The sequence below is a fragment of the Monodon monoceros genome, unplaced genomic scaffold, assembly GCF_005190385.1.
Source record: "Monodon monoceros isolate NGI ecotype Baffin Bay Population unplaced genomic scaffold, NGI_Narwhal_1 Super_Scaffold_19, whole genome shotgun sequence".
Lineage (NCBI taxonomy): Eukaryota > Metazoa > Chordata > Mammalia > Artiodactyla > Monodontidae > Monodon > Monodon monoceros.
In genome coordinates this window covers 80,935,231-80,953,303 of record NW_021703775.1, presented here as the reverse complement: position 1 = coordinate 80,953,303, position 18,073 = coordinate 80,935,231, and the positions used below count along the sequence as shown (strand labels likewise).

The following is an 18,073-nucleotide window of genomic DNA, read 5'->3' as shown; positions in this document are numbered from 1 at the left end:
GATCTGGACCCCAAGCCTGCTGAAGTGTCACCACCTTAATTTCCGAGGTCGCTGGGTGCCTGGCATGACGACCAGTGTGTCTGAGGGCAGATGCCAGGTTGCCGGTTCCATCTGGGGGCTCCCACCAGATGTGAGCTGGCAGCTCAGACCCACAGGCCCCCGCAGACCCCGGGTGCAGCTTTTTTCATGCCGGCACAGATGCCGCGGCACCAGCCGAGCACTCTCTCCTCCTGGCATCCCGTGGGTGGGGCTTTCCTGCCTCTCTTGTTTGGACACTGGGGTGTGGACTTCCTGACGGAGGGGTGTTACTCCCACTGCCCCATCCTTCCTTCTCTCATCTTCCCTGTTCACCCAGTGAAAGCATTCACTGGGGTGGAACAAGAGACCCAGGCGGGGCCCCTGCCTCAGGAGACAGATTAGTGAGTGGGTCTCTGGGCTTTTCTCCCCAAAGAAAACAGACACAGCTTCATGTGGAAGGTGCTGCTTTCATTAGTCCAGTCTCCTTTCACCAGCCCTGTTGGAGCTGGGTCTGGGTCTCCTTGCCTGGACATCACCTGCGTACAGATGCCCAGCTGGAGGCTGGCGGGTGGGCACCGGTGCACGGGGTGAGGGTGGTGCCTGGCTAGGTTGAGTCCTGCTGAGGCTAGTAGCGAGGCGTCGGGAGCTGAAGCAGACGCAGGGGTCCAAAGGGGGCAGAGGAGCTGGTCTGTGGTGTCTCTTCCCATCCCAGGACCCCGGGTATTTCAGTGCACACATGGCAAATATTCAGTAACCCCTCCACCCCTACCACCACGAGATCAGAAGCTCTGGGGGGCAGATGGCACCTCTGGTACAGGAACATCCTTGGTCAGGATGTGCTGGGTCAGTGATGGGAAATGGGGGACCCCTTCTCTCTTCCCTCTGCCTTTGGTGATGGACAAGCCAGTGTGTCCCCTGCATCCTCCATCTCGGCCCACCTGCTCCAGGCACTGGAGAAGAGGCACCTGCGTGCTATGGCTGCGGGTCCCAGCCTCCACCCCCAGCAATCATGCATTCATTCCCTCGACAAACATGTACCGATCACACACACTAGAGCTTCCAGGCTCTGGACTTCCCATGGAGAACCAACTAGAATAAAACCTGGCCCCAGGGACTCTGTATTCTAGTTGGGGGGAGAGAGACAATTCAGTAAAATAAAGAGAAAAAATAAAGTAGGCAAAGGGATAAGAATGTTTGTTGCGGCTTCAGTTTTGGACAGAGGACTTACAGAAGGCTTCACTGAGAAGTGCCCTGAGCCAAGACCTGATGGAGGCGAGGGAGCAATTTGATATCAGAGGAAGAGCCAGTGCAAAGGGCCTGTGGCAGTAGCGTGTCTGAGGTGTTCAGGAGCGGCAAAGACATCAGTGTCACTGGAGGGGATGAACAAGTGGGAGGCTAGGAGATGAGCTGGACAGGTGGGAGGGTGTAGATCATGCCTGAGGAGTGGGACACTCGCAACCATAATCCAACAAGGAGAAGCATCTCAGTGCAGCCGAAATCGCACTGCATGGTGGACCTCTGCACACAGTTCAAAGATAATAGTTGCTCATAGAGATTTAACCATGGCTGTGTAAGATGGTAGATGAACAGGGACATGGAGACCAGGGGTTCTGCAGGGGCCAGGAGAAACATGACCCCGGGCTAACCTCTCCTCTGGGTGCTGTCCACCTGCCGTCCGGAAGTGGCCGGCAGAATGGAAACTGCTGTGGTTTTGAGGCGGGGCACCGGGAAAGGGAAATCCTTCCTAGCTTGTACGTTGATGGTTATTTTTAGAGTAACTAGCGATGACTTGGTAATATCACTTCCTATGGGCGTCTCCTTCAACCCTCAACCGCAGGGGCAGGTCCTGCACGACGAGCGTCGTGGGCAAACGTGTGCTCACACGTGCACACACACACGCACACATGTGGTACGTACCACTTGGCTCAGCGTTTTCATCCACTGCGCAATCAATGGAGGGGTGGGGGCCATTGTCCTGGCCTGTCTGCAGGACGGCCAGCCCCAGGCAAGGGAATCGCTGTCTTCGGCATCCCTGAGCTTCTGCTCTGGGTAGGTTTCTGCATGAGAAGAAAGGCAGGGGTAAAAGGAAGGGCACCTGCCGGTCAGTCTTTGCTCAGCGCCCAAGGGGCGGGACAGAGAGGGAGGCTTCATAATGAACAGACGAAGGATCAAGCAATGTCCCCGAGGTCTCGCTGCCTGCTGGCCACTGGCGGGGCCCCTGAGCCAGGTCTGAGCCCACTCGGCTCTTCCCCCTCTGTCGCCCACCTCTCCCGTCGAGCCCACGCTGCTTCCTCTGGTGGCTGTTCCTAGGACCTCAGAGGGTCTCCAGGAAACAGGCTCTTCCACTGATGTCGCAGAACATCTGTGTCAGACGGCCTCTCATGGACAATTCCGATACCTGGAGGGCCAGGAAGGCGGGCTCTCGGGCACGCTGGACAGCGCTCCGCGGCTACAGATGCGCTGAACTGCTGGGCCTGCGGAGGAGCTGGGGCTGCTGCCAGGGGCGCCCCCGTCGCCGGCCATCTCTTCTTCTTCCTTGCTTCCTCTCACCAATTACGCATCCATCGTGTGTGTGTGTGTGTGTGTGTGTGTGTGTGTGTGTGTGTGTGTGAGGTACTGTGCTAATTGGCTGTGGATTATTCCTAGCCGCGCCCTGAGTAACTGGAACTCAGCTCTATGTCTTTGGGGAAAAGGGTCAAGGAGGGACCCCTGGGCCCTGGGCTGGAATGCCACCTTCCTTCCCTCCCCCTTCTGCACCCCTTCCGCTGCCTCCCTCCCTCCCCACACACCTCCAGCACCGTGCTGTCTCAGAGTTAGGCTAGAGTAGGAACTAACTCGGAGTAGAAAAGGAAGGAGGAATTCACGCCTTCCATGTCTTCCTTCCTTCCCAGCTAGACTGGAGGAGCTTTGGGGGCACCTTGTACTTTTGTGTATCCCAATGGTTCCCACTCAGTAGGTGCTCAGTTAATCTGTGTTGATTGACACTTTCTGTGTGAGTTTGTGTTTTGGCCCCAGCTCTCCCTGCAGAATCTACGGCTTCTGGTGCTGTGATTTAAAGAATAAAAATGGCAAAGGGCAACATTTGTGAGCTGTCTTCACTCTGATTATAAATACAGTCTCTGATGACAGCTCAAGACCGTAGCCCTGGGCCCACCAAGGGGCAGCTGGCACCTCACCATTTGTGTGTCCTGGCCAGGCTGGTGCCACTTTTAGGAAGAATGACTTACTGTTTTTATTTCTCTCCAAAGACATTAAACATGAATCAAATAGCAGATGAGATGATTCACTGGAAGTTTTCTTCCAAGTTTCAAAAAACACACACAAAAAATGGGGATTGGTGTGCTGAAGCGCACTTGAGTGAAGCCAGGCAGCGTTCGGCGGAAGCCACCCCTCCAGGGGCTCTGCCGTGGGCAGCACCTTGCAGAGTGGACCTTGCCCTGAGGTCGGAGCCCTGTGTCAACCGGCACAAAACCCCAGGGGGGCCAAGTGGTTCTTGAAAACACCTCAAGTCTAATGTTTATAATGACATTTCTTCTGTTTCTACCCAAGACATCACAGAATGTGACCAAACCTCATTCATTTGGGGCACAGGAATTCAAAATTTGGAAAGGGTTAGTTTAGGGCCCATGGATTGAGAATTGAGTCATCACTCAGGCAGGAACCTGGTAGAAATTAGCTTTCTACCACCTGCTGGGAAAAAAGGGAACGGGTCTTTTCCCAGGGATCCCGGGGAGAGGGACACACACTCCAGCCATGTGGGCCAACTTCTCCAGTGCTGTGGAGGCCTCCAGTGCTGTGGAGGCCTCCACTGGGGATAGACTCCAAGACGTTTTTTAGAGTGGGACGTGCCTGGGGGCCACATTGTCCAAACTCATATTTTTTAGATGAGGAAAGTAAAGCCGTGAGACCTGTGACTTACCCAAGCTCGCCCAGGCCTCCCGAGTCTGCCCTGAGGGGGGAACGTCGGTGGCTGTGCTAATAACACCTGATTCCTTCTGCTCACTGCAAATGTCCGTCATCTACCTCACAGCTCTCTGCCATTCCAATCCTTACCCTTTGCCTGAAAAAGGGTATTTTTTCAGGTATTTTTTGACTCAGACTTTACCCAAAGCGCAGTTCAGATTTGTAATTCGTCAGAATTCCTAGCGTTTGATGGTGCCTTTTCCTTCCTTCCCCAGCTGCCTCTCCCCTCCCCAGCCTGCATTTGTCCTTTTGTTCCTCAGTGCCCTCTACTGCTCTGTATCGCTCCACGCTGCTCTACGTTGTTCGCTACTGTTGTGTTGCTAGGCCAGTCATCGCCCAGGAAGGTGCCTGGGGAGGTAGCAGGCCCAGCTGTGCAGCCTGGATGGGTACTTGCTGGTGGTGATGGTCTCCCCAGAAGCTCGGGTCTGTGAGTGTTTGAAGTGGAGATGCGGCCTGGGCTCCCCGCCCATCTCCCCGGCAGCCACACCGCACGTGTTCACACCCTCACGCCGCCTCGAACGCTGACTTCCCCTGGAATGCTGTTCTGACCCTTCTCCACTGGGTGGACGTTCCCCGGATGGCAGCTTGGAGGCCCACTCGCCCCTCTGCCCCTGCAGAGCCCGGCTCCGGCACGGCTCACGTGTCCTGTCTTCAGGTCCTGCTGGTGCATAAAGTATCTGCGAGTTTAGTTGGTGTATAAAATAGAGGCGGCACGAGTGCAGGAAGGATAAGCACAGCCCATACTGTTTTCTCTGAGATAATTGAATTCCCAGGAGTGAAATCCCACTCATTCCATACTCTGTCGTGTAGGAAAGGCCTTCACCCCGAGAGCACCGCCAGCTCCACCACCAGACCTGAGTCTGATTTCCGTCCCAGTACCAGGAGCCAGAGAACAGACTGAGGCTTTCAGACAGTCAGTGGTGGGGACCACCCCAGTGTGGAGGAAAGGGGCGTGCTGTGTGTGGGATGGGTATGGTGTGTGTGTGATGTGCGTAGGGCGTGATACGTGGCATGTTGTGGTGTGTGTGTGATGTGTGTGGTGTATATGGATGGTGTGTCTATGGGTATTGTGTGGGGGGTGTGTGTGTGTGTGTGAGGTGTATGTGGTGTGTGCAGTATGGTGTGTGTGTGCACAGGTGTGTCACAGGCCCACCAAGGGCTGCTCTGTCCAGCACAGATCTGAGCTGCCGGCCTCCCGGGAGCGCAGGGGTTGCTCTGGGCTTATTCTCCTTCAGTATCTCCTTCCCTGTCCTTCAGGGAGCCTGTCCCGTGGTAAGCAGGATCCTCGTGCCCGTTCAAGTGGACCTGAACCAGTTAGAAGCCCCAGGAGACACCTTGCTGTTGGAGAGAGCCCTTCACCTCCTCGGGATGGGGGTTCGTGGTGTCCGCGTCGCGCTGATCCCCGGGGCCTCAGGCTGGAGCCGGACTTGCCTTGGGCAGTGTGAGCCCAAGGCTCTGCCGCTGTTGAGGGACTGGGCTCCTCCCATCCTTTTCCCTCACTTTCTCCTTGAAAAGCAGGAGTTGGATTTTCACTGGCCCTGCCCCCGCTGGATGTACTGAGCCGCCGGGATCCCAGGCCCTCTGCCCACCCGGGTGTGTGGCCCAGGGTTTAATACCACTGTGTCGGGCATGCAAGGGAGAGGGTCGGCTGGAGAGTGCGGGACCGCCTGCAGCCTGCAGCCTCCCAGCCTGGCTCTGTCTGATGCTGTGATTGAGCTCATCAAGTGCATCGCGCATGTCGTTTATCATAAAAGCTGTGATATAACCCCCGTATATTTGTCTGATGCTTAAATTTGTCAAAGCCCTTTCACAGCCTTCATTTCCCTTTATCCTCACAACTGCACTGTGAAACCAACGGGTTGGGACCCTTATTCCCATTTACTGCCAAGGAAACTGAGGCCCAGAGAAGCCCAGAGACAGCCAAGACCAAAAGGCTGGAGAATTGGGTCCTGGGAGGAGACTCAGGCCATTTACCGTCCAGTGGGGGTCCCTTCTGTACACAGTCCCCATCCCGACTGCAGCCCCCGAGGCTGGCATTCGGTCCCCTTTACAGAGGAGCATCAGAGGCTTAGTCTGGAGCCTTGAGACGGGGGACTGCCTGCCTGACTGAAGCCCGGCGAGTAGACCCCGCCCCATGCCTCCCGAGAGCTGCCTGTCCAGCCACTGCGTGCTGGGTGCTGGCCCACCGGCTGGGCCTCTCCTTCTCCGTTCCTCTCCTGCTGGGAGGACGTTGCCTTGGGGAAAGACAGCGGCTCACATCCCGGCCGGGAGCATCACAGTGGAATTGCAGGCTCACTCTGCCGCCTGCCTGCGGGTCTTTCCCACGCGGGCTTGGTCTGCGTGAATCACTCCGCAGCCAGCCGGGCCCAAGCAGCCAGGAGGAATTTACTCCAAGATGTGCAGGGGCCGGTGTCCCAAACCTCCATGCGCAATAAGCCAGCTGAGGTGGTGGCCCCTCTGCCAGCTCTGTGCCCCCCAGGGCTGACCGAAGGGGGAGTAGATCTATGGTGGGGCTGGGAGTGGAGGGAGTGGCTTCTGAAATCTCACACGGGTTCCTGTCTTCAGCCCACGGAGTCCAGCCTGACGTGGCCTCTTAGGTTTCCTTCAAAAGAGCAGTCAGCCTGCGGCCGGCTCTGCGTCCCTGAGGTGATGCTGTGTCACTCATATGTTCGTTAGTTTCGACCTCGGAGCTTTTATCGTTCCATAGAACAGTGATAGAGTCCTGAGTCCTGGACTAGATTCATTCTGAGCGTTTTCGTGGGGCATGGGCTCTTTCTGGGGAGGGTTGGGGGGCGTCAGCCCCTCCTGTTGCTCCCCTTGACCATCTCCTCTGCAATTGGCGTTGCGTTTTTGGCGTCCTTCTGCAGTCATGCTCAGTGCTCACGTCCCAGCCTCTGTGGCCCTGGCTGGGTTCTCTCTGGGCCTCCTTGCCCTGGCACACGCCTTTGTCCACCCACCTGGAGGACTCTTGAGCCCTTAAGCCTGGCTCAGACCTGCGCTGTCAGACCTCCCAGCCGTCTCACGGGGCACAGGCCAGCTCGGCTCCGGCCCTCCTGGACCCTCGTAAGTCAGCCTCGTTCTGCACGTTACCCATATCGTGGCTGTGCTGGGGGCACCTGGGAAGGGTCTCTGCGTCTTGTTCATCCAGGTGTTTCCATGCCCAGCACAGAGTGGGCCTCGGGAATATTTGTGGGCAAAAGGGAACAAATTTCCCTCCCCACTCCAGCCTGGCATTTGGGGCTGTGCCACCATGAGCGTCAAATTTGCCTTCAAAGCAAGGCACTAAGGTGCCAGGTGGGGCAGAGGAAGACCCAGGCTCTGGGGCCAGGACTGCACACCTGGATGCCCACCTGGCTCGCTCAGGCCCACCTCTCGCCAGGTGCTGCTGGCCCCGCTCCTGGCCTGGCATCCAGCACCCTCTGTAGAAACATGGGACTCACCTATGGCTGGACATGCATGGCAATTTCAGCACTAAGAAAAATCACGTGGCGTTGGTTTTGGTCCTACCTCGAGTCCTTTTCCTGTTGCATCATCAGAGTCCGTCGAGAGAGGCTCATCCTCTCGGGCATTTCCCCTTCCTTTCCCTGTCTTGTTCTCCCCCCAGAGGCTCCTTTACGTCTGACCCACTAACCTGCCTTCCTCCACTGGGGAAGCAGTTCAGAGCGCTCGTCCCCTGAAGATTCCAGTAGCAGTGACCTTGGCTCTAGGGTGAGGCTGCACCGCTCAATTGAGAGATCCCAGCTGGAGGGCAGAGTGAGTCCCCGTGGCGGAGGACCACATAGCTGGGGGGTGTGTTCACCGCAGGAGGGAGGAGATAGCACCAGTTTGGTGAACGGACCTCTACTCTGCTGCAGCTGGTCCTGTGCCGATAAATGGAACTTTCCAGAACACCAAGTCTGAATTACAGAATGTCCCTTCCCGGAGCTTCGAACCTGAGCAAGAGAGCACTTTGTCATCCTAATCCCTGATGTTGCTTCCCATTTCCCTGTTACTGGAAGAGTCCCAAACTGTTAGAACAAGAGGGTCCTAGAAGAAACCCGTTCGCTTGTTCATCTGTTCGTTCATTCGGACACTGCGCTAAGCCCTTGGACACGCAACCGTTATTCAGATACTTTTACTGAGCCTAGTTGTGTGCCAGGCCCTGCTCTGGGCAGTGTGGGGATGTAATGGTGAGCAAAAGCAGGGAGTCAACCATGTATCAGTATAGGAACGGCCACGGAAAGGGGGCAGGGTGAGGGCGGGTTAGCAGCACCCGCTGCTTGAGATGGGCTCTTTGGAGGAGGTGCCGCCAAGAAGACTCGAGCAAAGACGTGAACATTGAGGGAGTGCACTTTGCAGTTACTGAGGGGGAGGGCAGACAGGTGGAGGGAACTGCAAATGCAAAGGCCTTGGAGGTAGAACAGGCTAGCAGGTCCTCCTACTAGCATGAGTGAGGTATCCTCTTTCCTAAAGGATCTCACAGTCTAATGAGCGAAAAACATTAGTAAACGATGTACTAAAAGTTGAGGTCATAATAGAAATAGGCTTAAAAATGGTATTGGAATGCAAAAGGAAGAGCAACTGTAGAGGGGTTAGGAAATGCATCCGTGAGTAGGCGACATTTGACCTGGGCTTTGGTGGATGAGTAGGAGTTTGCTGGGTGGCTGAGAGGAGCAGCCACATGGTTGACCTGGTGATTTCAGGCACAAAGTGTTCAGGGAAAGCTACCCACAGTTCCTATTCCTGTTGTGTTAGTGGTTTCTGCAAGGGAAAGAACATCCTCTCCTTTCGGGGACTTTCCTTTCCTTTTCTCCACCTCTTCCTTTTCCCCTGCCTCATTTAGGGCATGTCAACCTCAGGAAAGTGGAAGAAGAGGATGGCTCAAGATAAGGAGGAGATTTCTCTGCCTTGCTTGGCCAGCCTGCCTCTTTCCTTCCTTCTCCATTCCTCTCTCTTTTCCTCTCCTCCCTCCCTCCCTTCTTCCATCCTTTTATATATTTTTAAAGCTTTGGGGAGTCGTGGGGTTTTAAACTGCTGGGGTGGATACAGAAGTCAGGAGGACTTTCAGTTGGATTTTCTCAGCTATGGTCATTGCCTGGAGCCCAACCAGCATGTGGCTCCCCGAGGTACATGGGCTGAATTTGGATCCAGGTACACCCAGTAGCCACCGGCTCCAGAGGTGTTACTAACCCCCTCTTGCCCTAGATCTCACCTGGGGCTTTTGTGTTCTCCCTCAGAAGAGGAGGAGGGACACCCCCTTTCTGCAGCCCCTCCCCCTGGCCTTACACCTTAGCCAGGACCAGACCTGGGTCTTCATTGCAGCTGGCCTCCGGCAAAGTTCTTGAAGCTGCTGAAAATAGAAACTTGTGGGACTCACATGTAATTATGAAACGCAAACACCCTTATCTTTCACTCAAGGGCACCAAGGAGTGAAATAAACACAGGCCACCTCTCCCAGCTGGGTCGCAGTTAGCAGTGGGTCTGTAAACAGGACGCTAAGGAACTTGGTAGCCCCCTAGACCGCGCCCCAAGGATCTACCCAGTGCTGAGCAACCACTAGATAGACAACGCAAGTCACCTACATATGTAATTTTAACTTTTCTGGTAACCACCTTAAAAAGGTAAAAAGAAACAGATGAGATTAATGTTACCAAAATGATTAATCTACTGTATCTCAAATGTTATCATTTATCATTTCACATGTAATCAGGATAGAAAAATTATTTTTAATTAATTAATTAATTGATTTTTGGCTGCGTTGGGTCTTTGTTGCTGCGTGCGGGCTTTCTCTAGTTGCGGCGAGCAGGGGCTACTCTTTGTTGTGGTGTGTGGTCTTCTCATTGCCGTGGCTTCTCTTGTTGTGCAGCACGGGCTCTAGGCCTGCGGGCTTGCTCAGTAGTTGTGGCTTGTGGGCTCTAGAGAGCAGGCTCAGTAGTTGTGGCGCATGGGCTTAGTTGCTCTGTGGCATGTGGGATCTTCCCGGACCAGGGCTCAAACCCATGTCCCCTGCCTTGGCAGGCGGATTCTTAACCACTGCGCCACCAGGGAAGTCCCGAAAAATTATTAATGAGATATTTTTTCCCTGTATTAAGTCTTCAAAATCCAGTGAGAATTTTACGCCTAGGGCACTTATATGAATTCAGATCAGCCACATTTTTTTTTTTTTGCGGTACGCGGGCCTGTTCCGTTGCGGAGCACAGGCTCCGGACGCGCAGGCTCAGCGGCCATGGCTCACGGGCCCAGCCGCTCTGCGGCATGTGGGATCTTCCCGGACTGGGACACGAACCCGTGTCCCCTGCATCGGCAGGCGGACCCTCAACCACTGTGCCACCAGGGAAGCCCCAGATCGGCCACATTTTAAGTGCTCAGTAGCCACTGTGGTTACTATATTGGACAAATACAGCTTATAGATGGAAAAACTGAGGCACCAGCGAGGTGGAGGGGGCGTGGCAGGGGCGGGGTCAGAAAGCTGGGAGGCGGGGTCTCCAGCTCAAGTCCTGTGGAGCCTGCCCGACTGCGCCCTCTAGCGTCCACCCAACCGCACTGCAGCCGGAGCCACCCCTGCACCGGGTCCTGGCAGTTGTCGCAGACCTCTCGGGACAGGACTGGCCCCTCCTCAGAGCAGCTGCACTAGAAGCCCAGGCAGCAGGCGGCTTGCTTCCCACCTGCATGCTGGGAGGAAAGAAGGACACAAACGCAGTGAGCCTCCTTTCCCTCTAGGACCCGGGCTCAGCCACAGGAGGAGCGTTTGTCCATGAGTCATCAGGAGAAAGACCCAGGGCTGCTGCTGCATGAGAAACAATGCAAACCGCCAGTTTTTCTCCTGCCCCTCCCGCCCCCCGTACCCCACCCCGCCCCCCGTGTCCTGTTCTGCCGGACAGAACAAGCACTGTCTCAAATGAGCCCTCCAGTCCCTTGAAGTGCAAATTCACTCCAGCCGCCCCTCCAGCCTTCAGCCTTTTATGAGGAGTTGGTTCCTCCCACCTCTCCCATCATCTTCCCCCCAAGTGTTTCTAAGTCTGGTTGGCCCAGCAAGCTTTGGAGATCTGAGGTGATGAAAGCGTTTTAGAGCAATGGGATGAAATGCCTACCCACGCCGGCAGCAGGTGTTGAGCTGTGATTAATGGGACATGAGCGCCCTCGGTTCCAGGAGGCGGGCAGCTGATAGGAACGACGCCATTAAAAAGGCTTTAATTTGCAGGCAATACAGACTTCGGGTTAAATATTTTCATAGGGCTCCCCAGTTACATGTTTACTTTTTTTTTCTTTACAATTTAACACATTAAGAACAGTAACAGAGTAACTGAGGACCACAGAGATGGCTGTTAGCGCTACATTAACTCCCTCCCCCATTTTTCCATTACTGTGAATTAATACGTCGTCTTCGATGCCCTCAGAAGGGTGTTGTTTGTCTGATCCAACCCCTGCTTGGTCGTGAAGCTTTTTAAGCCCAGTAAGAGATGGCTCTGACCCTGAATCAGTCGTCCTCCCCTGGCACATCCGTTCTTCACCCCATCTTTCACTGTAGATGAAAGTAAGATTTTCCGGTAAATGAAAGCTGGGGTGTTTGCCTGATGACAGGGCCAGGGGGCCATTTCTGCCGGGAAGTGGGAGTGGTGGCTTTGTCGTTGCAGAAAGGCTTGCATTTTGTGAGCCATCTTTCCAGCCAGCTGGTCGTCAGTAAGTTTGGTTCATTGGCTTAATTAGTAACAGAGGGGTCACTGGGGTGCAGCGTTCCTCCATCCACCATGTTCCCTTGAGGCTGCCTGCTTCAGGCCAAGAGCCTCTGGGACAGAGTGCTGAAATGAGGTTCTTTAGAAATATTTCACCCGAGCCTTTGGAAAGCACACGCAGGCTGATTCAGGAGGTGATGGGGAGTGCCGGGGGGGGGGCTTTATGTGACATTCACGGGCCCCACTTCACAGTGGGAAGGTCGTCTTGTGAAACTGTCTGGTGAGAAGTTTAATGGCGAGGAGACAGAGGAGGTGGTCGCCAGCTGGAAGCCCCGCCTGTCACAGACAATCTCGTGCCTCGCAGAAGCCTCAGTTCTTTGTCTCTAAGTCGGAGATGACGGGGATGCCCTTGCTCCCAGTCCGGTCAAGCGTGACCCCCGCCTGCAGGGCCTGGAACCTGCCGTGTGCACCCTAGAGGTGGCCAGTGGGAGTCGAGCCTCCAGTGGCTCTTAAAGTCCTTGTCATTCAGTTTGGATTCCGCGTGCCACCTTCCTAGGCAGACTGCCTCCGCTCCACGTGGGAATGAAGGATTCCTCCTCGGAGCTTGGACCTTCCCCCTCCTTCGGGTCACTTATTATGGCCCATCCGTATGCCATAAGCAGCCTGCAGTGAGAGCCAGGACCTTCGTCCCCAGGCATTCAGAGGACCCAGTGGACTGGAGTGTAGTGCGCACAGCCTGTGCACCCAGCCTGGAGCCAGACCCAGAGGACGCGCCGAGGGCAGGGGTGGCCTGCACTCCTGGGCTGAGGTTTTTGGGGGCAGAGCAGTGGCTAGTGGGCACATGTGCACCACAAGCATTTGCACAATTACTCAGGTGCAGGGTGTGATGAGCCACACAGGATTGGTAGACAGCCAGTTTCCGGATTCTCTCAGGGGATGCGGTACCGCCTTCCCTGACTCCATTGCCTTTCTCGGGTGGGGGGGGGGCGGTCAGCCCTTGTGATGAGAGGCTTCTGCATCTCAATAGGGACACAGGATTCTTCGACCTGGGACCTCCAGGCCCAGGGGTCCTAGACCATCAGACCGCAGAGGGGCCCAAAGAACACTGTGGTCCTTATACCGCTTGCCAACCCCCCCCCCCGGTTTTAAAATTTGTGGTAAAATATACATAACATAAAATTGACCATCTTAGCCATTTGTAAGTGTACAGTTCAGCTGTGTTAAGTACATTCGCACTGTTGTGCAACCAGTACTCTCCAGAACTCTCTTCCTCCAAATTCAGCTTGGGCTTTTAGGGAATTTCTACAAACATAAGCCCTGTCCCCAACTCTGGATTCTTCCCTGGTGCCCCAGGATGGCTTCGACATCCTTGGAGTTGTCTTGAACTTTCTGTAGCAAAATTAATGTTACCGACTTTTAAAACGGTAATGCTATAAGTCAGCCCTTTAATTCAGCTGACTGTGTGTGGTGAAGAAATCAAAGCAGAGGTGGGTACCCTACTTGAAAGCCGTGGGGTCTCCCTAAAGGACACTGGAAAATCAATGATGGATTCCTGCAACATCATCCTCAAACATGTGGTCTCCCATCAGCCCTGATTTTGACAGCCCCAGATTTGACTAACTCAACCTTCAAGACAGTGGCAGGAAAACATGTTTTTCCACCCACGATTTCTTGACAGTTTTCCCCCAAAGTAAAACTTATCTTTTTTGCTTCCTGGACCCATCCCTCAATTTCTCCCAGCCTTGCTTTTCCTCTCTGTACAGCTGGGAATGCCAGGCCGGCCCTGCCCATCTCGCAGGGTTCAGGGTTGATCGTAGAGCTCTGCGGTCAAGCTTAAATGGACTCCTGGTCACATCCCAGCTCCAGCAGCTGTGGGACCCTGGGAAAGTTACTTGACACTCCCGGGCCCCAGTTTCACCATTTGTGAAACGGTCTGCACAGTGCCTGGCACAGCTTGGGGGATTGTGGCTGCAGTGGGGAGCTTTGATGCTAAAATGGACCAGTGTGAGTGACTCGCCTGCATCCTACATGCTCTGGCCTTGATGAGCTCTCAAAGGCAGGACCCAGGCCTGATATGTCTGTGCCAGAGTCCTACCTTCTCCCCTCTCCCCATCCCGTGAGCCCCCAGAACTCTCAGGAAGGACCCCTTGCATTGCATCCCCCAAAGGGGAGCACACCCAGGCTCTGCTGGAAGGTCAGCTTTGCCAGAAACCACCCTGCCTCAGAGTTAGCAGGTGTCTGTATGTGTGTGTACACAACCAGTACCAGCACTGCAGCGGGAAGGCCCACTCAACCAACACAGATGTCTGTTGTGCGCCGGGCCCAGGGCGCCACTGGGATTCTGCAGCCCCACGCGCGTGCCTGCGGGGACACACGAGAAGGGCTGGGAAAGCTGAAGCCTCCCGGGCGGACCTCGGAGCCCTCGGCTGTCACCTTCCAGTGGTTGTGTTAACCGTATTTGTCATGCTCCCTGGTATGGTCCCTTCCTTCCCATAAACATTCGTTACATTGGGTGGAGGAGGTGTTAGGAGTCGGCATTTCCGTGGAATCAGAAACAACACAAATCACAGACGCATTCTGAGGCCAGTTGATACCATTGTTCTGAGTGGTGGTTTGGTCTTCACTGAGGTGAACGGATTCTAAAAGGACCGACCATGCGAATTCCCTGGTGGTCCAGTGGTTAGGACTCAGCACTTCACTACCCAGGCCTGGGCTCGGTCCCTGCTCAGGGAAGTAAAATCCTGCAAGCCATGCGGCGCAGCAAAAAAAAAAAAAAAAAAAAAAAAAAAAGAAGATGTAGAAGGACCAACCCTGAGCTCTCAGAGCCCAGAGCTTCACAGAAGGTGGGTTGTTTCCACGATGAAAAGTGCAGGAATGCTAATCGGGAAAAGGCTGTACCATTAACTATTGAAGGCGGCCGGGAAGGCCACGTTCATGACCAGGGTGCCCTTCCCTGGACCAGCCTCCCCTGGCTGCCCCCCGCAAGATGTGGGAGGGGGCCAGACGACCTGGTCCGAGGGCTGGCTTTGCCTCCAGAGCCTCCGGGTCTGTTTCCTCCCTGGTGAAGTGGGACTAATACAGGCAAGGTGTCTGATAAAAACAAAAGTGTCCCACAGTCCGTGGACCTTCTGATTGTCCCCGATGCTGGCAGATCAGGAGTTAAAGCTTTGGGAAGCTCATGGTGCCTGGCACGGGGCGCTGCCTCACGGATGCTGATGCCACACGGTACCAGGTCAGTTCTCGGGGCAGCTGTCTTAGGGCCCCAGAGCTGCTGCATCAAAGCACCACAGACTGGACAGCTTCAAAAACAGAAATTTATTCCCTCTCGCTTCTGGAGACAGCAAGTCCAAGATCGAGGTGTCGGCTGGTTTGGCTCCTTCCGAGGCCTCTCTCCTTGGCCTGAAGACGGCCACCTTCTCCCCGTGTCCGCACATGGTCTTCCCTCTGTATGTCTGTGTCCCAAGCTTCTCTTTCAAGGGTACCAGTCAGATTGGATTAGGCCTCACCCATATGACCTCATTTATCTTAATTACCTCTTTAAGGGCCCTGTCGCCAAATACAGCCACATTCTGAGGTCCCAGGGTTAGGACTTCAGCGTGTGAATTTGGGGGGGGACAGTTCAGTCCACGACAGCAGCTGGCCCGCTCTGCCCACCCCTACGGACACGTGGGCACACGCTGCTGGAAAAAGGGCCTCAGGTCTCAGCTGAAGGAGTGAGGAGCGAGGAGGGGCAGATGTGGTGAAACCCTCCACATTGCAGCCCCTTCTGCTCGTGGATGCTGCCTTTGAAGCATGAGATGGGAAGTTGAAGGAGAGGCACCTAAGACAAACCACTCCTCTCCACACCCTCCAGACACTGGCTAGGAGACTTTCACAATTAAGAGGAGTGTGGAAAACACAAAGCCTTGAGAGGAGCTGAACTGAGTAAAGGACTGAAGATTAGCCTTTTTAGTGCAGGAAATGCGGAGGTGGAAGTGTGCGGTCTGCGGGGTGTCTTAAGTCAAGTCTGGGGGCCCTGGGGCGGGGGAGTGGGGCTGCTGGGGGCCATTGGAAACTGACAACCAAGTTACGTAGAGATTTGCTGGTTTCCACTTATTAGGATCAACCTATAGGTAAAGCAGAAAGTAGAGATTGTAAACCTTGACGATGTACAAATAGTGGTTCCCACGCATGACAGGAGCTGATGTGATAGGAAGGTGGAGAGGTTAGGGAAGAAGGGAATCAGTAGCTTGATCGTACAGAGAGAGAGAGGTCCGGGTCAAGTTGCTCAAGCAAGAAATAGAGGATTCTTGTGTGTTTATTTTTTTGAATTAAAAAAATACACAGAGTTCAACATTTGAAATTATAGAAAGATTTACACTAAAAAGTCTACGTTTGTATAAAAAATATATATAATAATAAAAACTGAAAGCAATGGTAGAGGGATATTTATTCAAAGAAAATATGTTTGTTGTAAAAGAATAAATGATCCAAAGAACATTAAAAAAAAATCAACTATACTTCAATGAAAACTAAACTAAACTAAAAAAAAAAGTCTCCGTTTGACCCTTGTCTATCAGCCGTCTCTCTTTCTGTAGCCAGTGTTATCATTTCCCAAGAAGTCATTCCAAACATACAAGCATGCACATATATTTTCTTTTTTTTTTTTTCTTCCACAAACAGTAGCAAACTCTATGTGCTGTTCTACACCTTTTCTTTTCACTTAAAAACAGATCTTGATGATTATTTCACATCAGTTAGTAATACAGACGCCTGGGTTGTTTATTATTACAGACAACGTGCAGGAGTTGGCCGTGTACACAGGCTATTTGCATGGGTGGGAGCATCTTTAGATTTGTTCCTAGAAGTGGGGTTGCTGCGTCGAAGGGAACGTGTTTGTAATTTTGAAAGATATTCCCAAATCCCCCTACCTGGGGGTTAGAAAAGGAACTTTTCTATAATTTAAATGTATATCAATTTAAATTTCATATAATTTCAAGTCATAAAGATAACAAGTAAAAACAATGACATATATGTATGAAACTAATAAAACCTGGGAGGAGACAAAGAAGTAAAAGGAGGTGCCAGGGAAAATATGTGAACTACACTAATTATATTTAGTAATGGGGATTCGGTACTTAACGTTTAGCATTCATAAATGTTAAGAAGCAGTTCAAGGTGGTTACCTCTGGGACGAGGGTGGAAAACCTTTTGTTTTTATTTTCTATTCTATATGCTTCAAAAATGAGTAAGCCATGTACTGTGTTACTGTGAAAAATCAGAAAATAAAGTGAGGTGGCGAGGTGAAAGCTGTATTAATGTCTAGTAAGAGTATCACCCCAGGGTCAGTCTTAACGGATGGGTCTTATGGAAAACCTCGTTGGGGAGCACGCTTCTGCACGCCCGCAGGTGCCTGAGACTTTACTACGAACCTTAGAGACATTCATGTACTCTTGGTGCTAATTCTAGATCCCCCTGCCCCCCACTCCCAACCAGAGGGCTTCTCAGAGGCAAAAACAAACAAGAGGGACTCCTTAAAAGCTTCTGGACGCCTGTCCTAAGGATAAAATCAGAACAGCGTGCCCGAACAAGGAAAGAAGTGCTCAGAACACAGGGTGTGGGGTGCAGTCAGCGTGACAGTTCTGCCTGAAGCTGACGAGGGTGGTGAGAGTAAGGGTTTCATCCTCCAATCTTGTACAGCCCCTGCTGGGCACTTGATTTCAAGTTTTTTCCACCTTCCCACATTCTGGAAGTCAGGATGTGCCTTGCAGCGCGAGGTGGCCTGTCCTGACTCCACCGGCGCGTCCTGGCCTTCCTGGTGGTACACAGACCGAGGGCCCGCCTCCCCGCAGGGGTCCTGGGAGGGCTGGGGCACTGCATCGCGGGGAGGGCCGGAGGCGGGCCTCTCCAGCCCTTGGTGCGGGACACGCGGGGGACGTTTCTCCGCGCCGCTCGGTGGCTGTAGGCTGTGGGGCGCCCGCTCCCGCCCTGATGGCGCCAGCCCGGGCCCCTGTCTTGCAGGTGTCGCCGCCGGCCGCCATGGGCAAGCAGAACAGCAAGCTGCGGCCCGAGGTGCTGCAGGACCTGCGGGAGAACACGGAGTTCACGGACCACGAGCTGCAGGAGTGGTACAAGGGCTTCCTCAAGGACTGCCCCACCGGCCACCTGACCGTGGACGAGTTCAAGAAGATCTACGCCAACTTCTTCCCCTACGGCGACGCTTCCAAGTTCGCAGAGCACGTCTTCCGCACCTTCGACACCAACGGCGACGGCACCATCGACTTCCGGGAGTTCATCATCGCGCTGAGCGTGACCTCGCGGGGCAAGCTGGAGCAGAAGCTCAAGTGGGCCTTCAGCATGTACGACCTGGACGGCAACGGCTACATCAGCCGCAGCGAGATGCTGGAGATCGTGCAGGTGCGCCCCGAAGAGGGAGGGGCTGGCGGAGCGCGCCCGCGGGG

General features: G+C 54.0%; 1 protein-coding gene across 1 annotated transcript in view; it reads left to right on the top strand.

Moving 5' to 3' along the window:
- HPCAL1 (hippocalcin like 1) overlaps positions 1–18,073 on the top strand; it is a 112,170-nt gene that overhangs the window by 87,892 nt on the left and 6,205 nt on the right. Inside the window, exon 3 of the mRNA XM_029232661.1 lies at positions 17,634–18,029. Within this exon, the coding sequence (XP_029088494.1) occupies positions 17,652–18,029 (378 nt within the window). The 5' untranslated portion in view covers positions 17,634–17,651. The remainder of the gene's footprint in view (positions 1–17,633; positions 18,030–18,073) is intronic.